The sequence below is a fragment of the Ursus maritimus genome, unplaced genomic scaffold (assembly GCF_017311325.1).
Source record: "Ursus maritimus isolate PB19 unplaced genomic scaffold, ASM1731132v1 scaffold_8, whole genome shotgun sequence".
NCBI classification, from domain to species: Eukaryota; Metazoa; Chordata; class Mammalia; order Carnivora; family Ursidae; genus Ursus; species Ursus maritimus.
In genome coordinates this window covers 79,853,916-79,863,999 of record NW_024426996.1, presented here as the reverse complement: position 1 = coordinate 79,863,999, position 10,084 = coordinate 79,853,916, and the positions used below count along the sequence as shown (strand labels likewise).

At 66.0% G+C, this 10,084-nt stretch overlaps 1 protein-coding gene across 1 annotated transcript in view; it reads left to right on the top strand.

The window, feature by feature from the left end:
• Nucleotides 1–10,084, top strand: part of DOK7 (docking protein 7) — a 29,137-nt gene that overhangs the window by 2,896 nt on the left and 16,157 nt on the right. Inside the window, exons 3-4 of the mRNA XM_040625383.1 lie at nucleotides 5,334–5,564; nucleotides 6,675–6,875. Coding sequence (XP_040481317.1) covers nucleotides 5,334–5,564; nucleotides 6,675–6,875 — 432 coding nt within the window. The remainder of the gene's footprint in view (nucleotides 1–5,333; nucleotides 5,565–6,674; nucleotides 6,876–10,084) is intronic.

Genomic DNA, 10,084 nt, shown 5'->3' with positions numbered 1-10,084 from the left:
ACAGGCAGGCCCGGTGTGGAGAGCACCGAAGGAGCCTGGGGAGGGAAGCCTCCGGCACCGGAACTGGGACTGGGTTTGAGGGGGATTGTTGGAGGAGAGAGGGGTGGACACTCTAGGCAGGGCCTTGCATGAGAACGTGGATGGTGGGAGGGGATGCAGGGCAATGCAATGTAGGCCCCCGCCTGCACCTACCGCCTCTCGTCCCTGGACTCAGAGTCTCCCTCCACCCCTGCCCCCAGTCCTGGGGGCAGGGACCCGCATCACCACCGCAGGCAGCCTGGTGGGGGCTGTGAGCCCAGCTACTTTCAGCAACACCTGGGGTCTTGCAGACTCACCCGGGAGCGGGAGCGGGCTGTCAGCGGCTTCTCTAAGGCGGCTGCATTCCAAGAGGGCCGGCACTGCGTGGTGGTTGGGGGGAGGGTCTGTGTCCCGGGAATGGGCGTGATGTCTCAGTCCCAGCTGGGCAGGCAGCCCGAGGACAGAGTGTGAGTGGGGCCAGCCTTTCTGTCCCCGTGGAGACCTCGAAGAAGGGGGCCTGGGCTCCCTGAAGCCCCGGAGCTCAGGACTGGGAGTTGGAGCGCCAGGCTCCGATCTCGGGGTTGCCCACACGCGCTCTGTGTCCTGTACCAGTCTTGGCTGGGCTCCAGCCATGGGACCTGCTGAGGGTGGACGGGGCCTCGTGGGCGGAGGGCTGAGCCCCCACAGCCCGTGCTCTCACGGTGGCCCGCCCTCGAGCGCCGCACAGCCCTGCACACGCCCCCCCCCCGTGAACGCTGGGATCTTGCCTCCTTCCTGAGTCGGATCCTGAACGGGCCGGGCCCGCACTCGATGCCGGGCCCCCTGGCTTCGGCCTGGTTAGCAGCCCCGTCCTCAGCTGCCTCGGGCTGCTCCCAGGCTGCCACCCCCCCCAGCAGGGTCCCCTGGGGCTCTAGCGGCTCAGCTGAAGGCACTGCGTCAAGGTCACTGTGATGGGAGGACTGACTGCAGCCGTTCCTCCTGCTGCGTCCGCGTGGGTGTGGACCTCCGTCTCCCTCCTGCCCCGGCTTCTCCCCTGGCCCGGAGGCCGGACGTGTGCTTCTCCCCAGCCCACCCTCCCCCAGGCTCTCAGCCCCTGGCTGTTAGCACCTCTGTGGGCTCATGACCCCACAGTTATTTTTACATCTGCAGACGCCTGTGTCCAGCGCCCGCGTGCGTGGTGCCCGATGGGCTTCTGCAGCTCACGTGTCCAGGAGGGACCGGCCCAAGCCCTGCCCCCGCGGCCCCCTCCCCGGGCGCCCCCTGCCCCCCAGTCCAGCCAGCGCTTCCTTCCCTCGGCCACATCTGCCACGGAGATGTCCTGTGGGGAGGGCTCCCCTCCCGCTGTTGCCATGGTTACTGCAGAGCCTGGCCCAGCCTAGGCCAACATCTCCTCTTGCCTGACCAGCCTCTGCTGTCACCCCAGGCTCACCAGGGCTCCTGACCAGACAGGCACCCTCCACTACTCTCCCCCTCCCTCTCCTGCCCGCAGGCCCTTGGGTTCCTGCCTCTGGGCCTTTGCTCTGGCTGTTCCCTCCAGCACAGCACTGATCCCTGCGGGGCTGCCACACTGGCTTCTGGTGTCACTTGGGAGTCCTCTTTGTTGTGTCGTCTGGGAGGGTCTCAGCCCCGCGCTCAGGCCCCCGCAGCCGCTGTCATCCCCTCACTTCCTGTAGCAGCATCCTTTGACCACCTCCCCTCCCGGGTGTCAGCTCTGGGGGGCCTGGGCTCTGTCCCTTGGGTCCCCTGGCTGCTGACCAGAATGACCCCGACCAAGGGCTTCAGAGTGGGAGGCGTGGGTGGGCTCTGAGGGATCCCAGCAGGGGGTCTTTCAGAGAGCAGGACCTCATGCAGGGCTGACGGGTCCTGGATCCCGCCCTCACTCACGGCAGGGTACGGTCGCTGGAGGGCAGCGTGGTCTTAGGGGCGAGGGGCTGGGGCCCTGGGTAGGCCTCTGTGTGCTTGCTGGCAGGGTAGCATTTGTGGGGGGCCAGGGCTGTGTTAGCAGCTGGCCTGGGCTAGCTGGGTGGTGTCCATTCCTCAGACGGAAGGCAGGCTGGGCCTGGGTCGTCGGTCGTGGACATGGGGTTTGAATGGGGTCAGCCAGTCTCCCGCGTGGCACCCGTGCCCTTGGAGGGGCTCAGCAGCCACGGAGCGAGGTGGAGTGTGTACATGTGTGTGTGCGGATGGGCGGGTAGGCATACGTGTGTGCGTGCTTGTTGCTGAGTGTGTGTGTGTCCGTGTGTCTGCCTGTGTGTGCACGTGCCAGTCCTCGCTGCTTTGCTTTACCTCATTACCACCATGAGCACCGCCCCCCGGCCCCGGGCTGCCAGCTGCCCCCGCCCAGACCCCCTCCGGGCCCTGTGGACAGTCCGTGTCCTGCCCCTGGAGCCCCGGTGCAGCCTGGCCGCCCCCTTCAGATCTCCTGCCGTGAGCGGGGCCCACGCAGCCGCAGGGGCAGGAGCCCGACAGAGGCTGCTGGAGTGGGGTGGCCCGGTGTGCTTCCTGAGCTGCCGACCGGGAGACCTCACCAAGGGACCGGTCTTGCGGGGCTTCCTGGGACAGGCGGGGCCCTAGGGGGGCTGAGCTGTCCAGCGGGGGCGGGCTCCGGCCTGCTGGCCCCGTGTGTGTGCAGGGGTGCTGTAGGGGCTGCTGCGGTCTCTCCTGGGCTCCCTGCTCTGTCTCGGGCTGTGGCCTGAGAACTCCCATTCTTCTGATGCCTGCTGGTGCAGCCGCTTTGTGGGAAATAGCACTCCCAGGGAAGGGGTTTTAAAAATAGGATCCATTTACTGCCCCAGGTGACGTAGAGGGGAGAGGGGTGGGAGCAGCTGCAGTCCCAGAGCCCTCCGGGGCCCCACACGTGCTGCACCCAACTTGGCCCCCGCCCTACCACCCCTCTCCCACCCGTGCTGCTGGGGCTTGGGGGCACTGAGCGTGGGGTGGATGCCAGCTGCCCGAGCCGAAACCAGGCGGTGACCCGGGTTAGCTCCCCCCGGGGCAGAAGGTGGGAGCGTGTCACAGCCACGTCCCTCAGCCTGTTTGGTTCCAATCTAGAAACGTGAGCAGTGACTTGGGGGTGTGTGAGTCTCCTGGGGCTGCAGAGATCTGCCCTCTCCCTGTCCCAGGGGCGGGATATCCAAACTCGGTGTCTGCAGGGCCTTTTCCAGCTCCTGGTGGCTCAGGTGCTGCGGGGCTTGCAGCCGTGTCACTCTGGGGCTGTCCTTCCCCGTGCGTTGCCTTCTGGTCTGTCTCCTGTAGCACCCGCACCGTTGGGCTAGGGCTCGCCGGGATAATCCGCGATGACCTCACTGTGACATCCTTAACCTGATGACATCTGCAGAAACCCTTTCTCCACATGAGGTTGTGCTTGCAGGTGTGGGGTCGGGACGTAGGCATACCTCCCGGGGGCCCGTTCGGCCCGCTGCAGATGGGCGAGGGTGCTGGCGCTTTCTCATCTCCGCACAGAGGGGGCTGCGGGCTGCCCCTCAAACGGAGCAGGTGTGGAAGGAGGGCGCAACACCAGTTCTCACTGCGTGTGGCCCCCACCAGCCTCGCGAGTGTGCACGTCTGAGGTGGGCGCCCGCCCGGCCGCCGCAGGCATCAGGGAGGCGTGGGGTACCCTGGCGTTGCTGGCAAACTGCTGTAGACCAGGACTTGGCAAAGCACCGCCCTGAGCCCAGCCTGGCCCAAGGCCGGTTTCCGTAGTGAGGTGTCACCGGAGCGTAGCCGTTTACTCACATGGCGCTCCGCTGCTTTCAGAGTTAGGTCTCCGTGGCGGATGCCGCGTTGTCCGTGAAGCCAGAGTTCCTGTCTGGCCCTTCACGGAAAGCTGTGTTGACCCTGCTTGTGGCTCTATTCCTGAGAGCGTAACTCCTAGAACGAGGAGGTGATGGTCTCACTCTGCTGGGCGGGTGAGGCCACAGCTAAAGGAATGGGCTTTCATTTGATAGATGGCTTCACGCCCTCCCTGCGTGTGAGCGGACGGGCCTGCCCGCAAGAGCCCGCTTTCAGGGTTTGTGGGGCTGGAGACGGCAAATAGACGAGGACCGACTTCTGCACAGAAAACCCGCTGCGGGGTATCCCGGAGCCTGTGGAGAGAGAGAGGAGGGGCAGTGGTGGTCGCTGTGTCTAGGGGCGCGCAGGTGGCCATCCCAGGAGCCGCCAGCTGAGGCCAGCCATCCTGCAGTCCGCGGAGGCTCCCTGTCCTGTGTGGGGGGGCCCTTCCTGCAGTGCTTTCTGTGCTCGAAGGCCGCTGGTGACAGAGGTGGGTGCCGTCTCCATCGTGACCCTGGCCCTCTGCAGCCTGTGTGACTAATTCCTTGCTGGCCCGGCCTGGAATTTCCAAAGGGAGTTGTCTAAACCCGCAGCCTCTTTCCGGGCCGCTCTTGGGAGCAGCGAACACTCGGGAAGGCTCGGAGGAGCGCGTGGGTTTCTGTGGGCTCTGGGCTTTTCCCCCTCAAAATGGGAACATCTGTGCGTGTTTCTGATAAAAGCATTTCAGACGCTAAGGAGATGGGCGATGGCAGGGCCTGGGCGGGTGGGGGGACGGCGAGGCAGGCTTGTAGGAGGGACAGGCGCCATCTGACCGGCCAAGGTGTGCCCGGGGCGGTGCAGGTGGAGGGCCTTGGGGCTGTGCCCGGGGCTAAGGGCCACTGTGGGCTCTGCCTCGTGGTCCCATTGGGATTCCGTTGGGACAACAGGGACAGTGACTGTGATGTTGAGGGAAGACGGGAACTCCAGGGCAGAGGCATGTCACCTGCCGTGGGGGAAGGGACAGTCCCGCTGGTCTTGGGGGTGGGCCGGCATGGGGGCCGGCAGTGAGACCTAAGGCCCAGTGGCTCCCCCCTAGGGCTAGAGCCCACACCCTGGAGAACGAGGGATCCAGGAGGCCCGGTGGGTCTGTGTGCAGCAGGAAGAGGGCTCGAGGCCGCGGCCAGCTCTCCGCCTGTCCCCACAGGCCACCTGCCATGGCTCCTAGAGGCCCTGCAGCCCCTGAGAGTGGCCTGCGGGGGCCGCAGGGCCTGGGGCAGGGCGGATGCAGGGGTGGGGGATGGGGCCAGAGTCAGGTGGGCAGGCCTGGCTGTGGAGTGTTCTGGGCTGGCTGCTGCCCATGGGACCTGTGTGCCGCGCAGGGCGGGAGACGCCGTTTGCGTGCGAGGAGATGTTGCCCCAGAGCGGCTGGTGGCTTGGCCGGGGTCACACCCCAAGCCCGGGACTCTCCAGGCGTGCTGCGGCCTCTGCAGGGGGTACCGGGGCCTGGGGGGCGGTGTCAGTGCTGCTGACCGCCTGTACCGCGTGTCTTGCCCGGCGTCCCGCAGACTGTCTGCTGATGCTGGCCTACAAGGACAAGGCGGAGCGAGCCAAGGGCCTCCGGGAACGCAGCAGCCTGATGCTGGAGGACATCTGTGGCCTGGAGCCCGGCTTGCCCTACGAGGGCCTGGCCCACACGCTGGCCATCATCTGCCTGTCCCAGGCCGTCATGCTGGGCTTCGATAGCCGCGAGGCCATGTGCGCCTGGGACGCCCGGATCCGCTATGCGCTCGGCGAGGGTGAGTGAGGCCAGGGCGACAGACCCCGTCCTTAAATGTCCCGTGGGACCCTCACCCACAGGCTGCCAGAGCCGTGACGTGACTCCAGGGCACGAAGGAGACGTGTTTGCCGAGCACATTCCCCGTTGGACGCTGTGCTTTGGGCACGCGGTCTGGGAGGACGCGGTGCTGCCCAGAGGCGCTCGGGCCCCGTGAGGGGGTTCCGGGAGCAACTGGGGCCGCGGGGCCTCCGAGCTCCCTGACTCGATTCTGTTAGTTACAACTACGGCCATTACCCCGAGGGGGCTCCGTCAGAGCACAGTGACCTTCCTAAGTGCCGCCCTTTGCTCCCCAGCCTGTCCTCCCAAGCCCACAGCTGGGGCTTCTGCGGGGGCGAGGCTGCAGAGCCTCGGTCCCACCGCGTTGCCCACCAGGGGTGTGGTGGCTTCTGTGCCTGAGCCAGGGAGGCGAGGGAGGCGAGGGAGGCCAGTGCAGCTCTGCGGGTGGCCGGGCAGGGTGCAGAGGTGGGGGCCCCAGTGAGCTGGGGAAGAAGAGCCTGGTCCCCAGTGAGGGCCTCATGTCAGATGCCAAGAAACACAGCCGTCAAGATCAATGACATTTTAACACAGTCTTTAAAACCCTCAGGATCAAATGCACAGTCTGTGATGAGCAAAATACCGAAATTTAGCCTGTCCTGAGCCCTCCCTGCCTTCCCCTTGGCTCTGCGCCCGCCCTACCTTCTCCTTCTTTCCTGACCCACCCAACCCTGACCAGCCTTGTTTTAATTCAACAATTTGATATTTCGTTCATCACAGACTTTCGCATTAGTTTTTGTTTAAAAAAATCATGACAGTATCACTGGCCTCGCCGCGGAGTGTTTCGTGCCTGAGCTGGGGGCTTCCCAGGGACTCGCCGAGGTCAAGTCGGCCTTGTTAGGACAGGGAGGGTGCCTGTGAACCAGGGTAGTGTCTGGTGCCTCGGAGTGGGGAGTGCAGCCCCCGTGGGCTGGGGCGTGCTGCCCGGGCCGGGGTGGGGGTCAGCCCTGCCTCTGGCGCTGACACCCCGGAGCTGCCCCCCCGCCCCGGGGCCTCTGCTCTTGGTGATGCCCTCTCGCCCCTCCCCCACCCCCAGTGCACAGGTTCCACGTGACTGTGGCGCCAGGCACCAAGCTGGAGAGCGGCCCCGCCACCCTTCACCTCTGCAATGACGTCCTTGTGGTGGCCAGGGATGTCCCCCCGGCCGTCATGGGGCAGTGGAAGCTGTCCGACCTCCGACGCTACGGAGCCGTGCCCAACGGATTCATCTTTGAAGGCGGGACCAGGTGTGGGTACTGTAAGTATGCGGGGCCGTGGGCGCCCTGGGCCTCAGGCTGCTCCCACGCTCGGTTCCCCCCGAAACCCGTGGCTTGGAGCCTCCCACCCCACTGTGCGCTGCCCTCGCTGGCATCTCGAGGGCGTGCAGGCTCCAAACCTGGTGCTCAGCTGAGGCCAGACCCCTGCTGCCTCTGTCCAGCCCAGGGCGCTGAGGGTGGGAGGAGGGGCACGCAGCCCACCCACGGGGCGCCCGGAGCCCGGGTGAGGCCTGCCCGTCACAGTGCTTGGCCCTGTGTCTGAAGTCACAGAGCCCCAGAGCCATTCATGTTCCGACTTAATGAAAAAGAGAAAAAGGGAAAAAAGAATGTGCATGTTTATCGAGGATGTGCCGAGAACACATATGTGGACCAAGGATTCCTCGTGGCCATACCGACTCCCGTGGTCCTCGGGCCCCCACGCCCAGGGGCGGGGCAGGCGGAGAGCTGCCCTGAGGTGCAGACGAGGGCCAAGTGCCAACGCCCCTCACGCTGGGGGCTGTGGTGGCGCCCAGGGGAGGAGAGCGTTAACGGAAGTGTGCCGGTGAGCTGAACGCAGGCCGGGGTCCTCCTAGAGCCGAGAGCTCCTCCGGCTGCGGGGACAGGATGTGCTGACGCCCCGTGCACTGCTCTCCAAGCGTGGCCGTGTGCACATGTCCGGGCCGGCAGTGGCTTCAGGGGCACGAGCCCTCTTCTCTCTCCTCTCTCCCGAGGAGCCCAGGCCCACCAGCGCTGGCTGCCCAGGGCTGGCCGCGTGGCCCGGTGGCCTCCTGGTGACCTGTCCCGTGGTCGGGATGACCTCAGCCAGTGCGCTGGGTTGGAGAGTGGAGTCCGGGTGGGAGCTTGCACAGCCATCTCAGTTCAGCCTGGGATCCCTGCCAGACGGGGATCGTGGCCTCCTTCCTTGTGTGGGGGGGACCTGGAGGTTCTGAGTGGCTGGCAACCTCTCCTCCTGTCCCCCCTCCGTATAGGGGGGCTAATCCCTCACAGGCAGTCTCCCCCCGCAGCAAGGGGCCTATCGCAGGGTCTGGCCCATGCTCCGTACGGCCAGGTTTAGGTGGGTCCACGGGGCTCCGGGACCTTGGTCCTGCCCAGATCTCCCCGGCGGAGGGACTGTGCTGGAGGACGTGTTCATGCTGGTGGGCTGGGCCCCTCCTTCTGCAAAGGATGGGCAGGGTGGGAGGCCTACGGGCCACGTGGCAGCGGGTCTCGTGGTGGGAGCCAGGCCTGTGGGGCCGCTGGCGAGGCCCTGCCTCCGAGGATGTAAGAGAGAGACGGGCAGGTGAGGTGCCTGCCCAAGGCAGCCAGACCTTAATTTCTGATGGGCGGGGTCCTGGGCTTGGGGGAGGGGAAGTGTTTGAAGATGCAAAAAGGCAGGCCGAGGGCGTGGGGTAGCGGTTCAGTGGGTTTGTGGGGTGGGCGGGCGCGCCCCCGAGCTGCCGGTGGGCAAGCCAGGCCCTGGGGTTTCTGAGTGCGAGCTGACAGCTGTGGGCACCTGCTCTGGGCTGCGTGGGGGGGGGTGAGAGATGCCAAGCTGGAGGTCTCCTTGCCGGATGTGCCCCAGGGCATCTTGTTCTGGCACATTCTGGTGGCAGCACTCTGGGGGTCCAGAGCAGTGGAGGGAGGACCCAGCCGTGTGGGTGGTCGAGCTGGGCCACCGGGCACTGGGTCCGCGGCCCTCCCCCCACCAGCTCTCCTCCACATGGGGGTCCTGGAAGAGGGAGAATGGGGTGCAGACCTCCTGGGGGTGGTGCCACCGTGTGTCCTGAGGGAGGCCAGTCAGGACGACCCGTTTCCTCAGAGACCCTCATATTTGCCGGACGTGATGTAATGGAGCCTCCAGTTTAAAATTCCGCCTCGGCGTGGGTGGGCTCTTTCCTGCCCGTGAACAATCGCGGGCGTCGGGCCGAGGCTGCTGGGAGGGCGGCAGAGGCTGGAACTTGGGCAGCTGTGACTTCCCGGGGCTGCCAGGAGCCCAGGCGGAGCCCTGGGGGGGCCGTCCCGCGGCCGCTCCCGTGCAAGCCGGGCCTGCGGGGCTGGAGGGGGGTGCCCGGCCCTGTGGCGGGATGCTGATCGGGGCTCGGCATCCCGGAGCGCCGAGCTGTCAGGGGCCGCTGACCAAGGCCGCCCGGTCGGCCAGCGTGGAAGAACAGCGGGGGCACTGCGGCCCATCCCGCCGAGCTCTGTTCTTCGGGGGCGAGTTTGCCAGGGCTCTGCCCACACAGGCTGGGTGTTAGACCGTCGCGGGGGACCGCCGCCGCTCAGGACTTAGGCATGCCGGCAGGGACGTCAGGACCTTGGGGCTGCCGTAGCGAACGACCACAAACTGGGGCCTTAGAACCACGGATTCCTTCACAGTCGTGTGCAAAGTCGAGGTGTGGGCAGAGCCGGGCTCCCTCCGGAGGCTCCTGCCTGCCTCTTCCGGCCCCGGGTGGCCCCCCGCGCTACGGCCTTGTGGCCACGGCTCGTCTCTTCACACGGCCGTCTCCGCGTGTCTTCTCTGTGGGACGCCAGTCGTGGGATTTAGGGCCGGCCGATAACCCAGGACCACCTCATCTCATCTCACTTGATTAAAGACCATTGTTTCAAGTAAGGTCACAGTCCCAGGTTTGGGGTGTGACCTACCCTTTGGGGACCATCATTCAGTCCACGGCATGGGTCACCTTAACTGTGATGTTTTAGAATTTGGATCTTGGTGGGCCTGTGGCCCTGGGCACGTTTAATCTGGAGGACAGAGAGCTGGGTTGGAGTCATCGGAAGGCCCTGGCAGGTCTGGGTATAAGGAATTAGCATCCCCTCCCTCCCCCGGTACAGTCCCAGCCAGGCCCCTGTGTCCCCCAGAACCACACCCCCTTGGCCGTTGGCCACAGACAACTCTCCAGAGAACAGGAACATGTCCCCGGCCCCCTTTGCCCACCCCGAGTGCCCTGAAGGGTGTGGAGGTGGGGTCAGGCCCTGGGGGGCGAGGCAGAGCGCTCAGTGCTCTGATGGGTGTGGGGGGGCGTCAGGGTGGGTATGACCGGGGCTGTTGGGCGGAGGCCTCTTAGGGCCAGGCCAGGTGGTGTGGCTCTCGGTGCCTCCCAGGTGGGCATTTCCTCTCTGTGCCTCCACGCAGACAGTGGCCGGTCCAGAGTCAGATGGGAGTGGGCTTGTTGGCCAGGAGTCCAGGGTCTCCCAGGGTGGCCTGATTCTG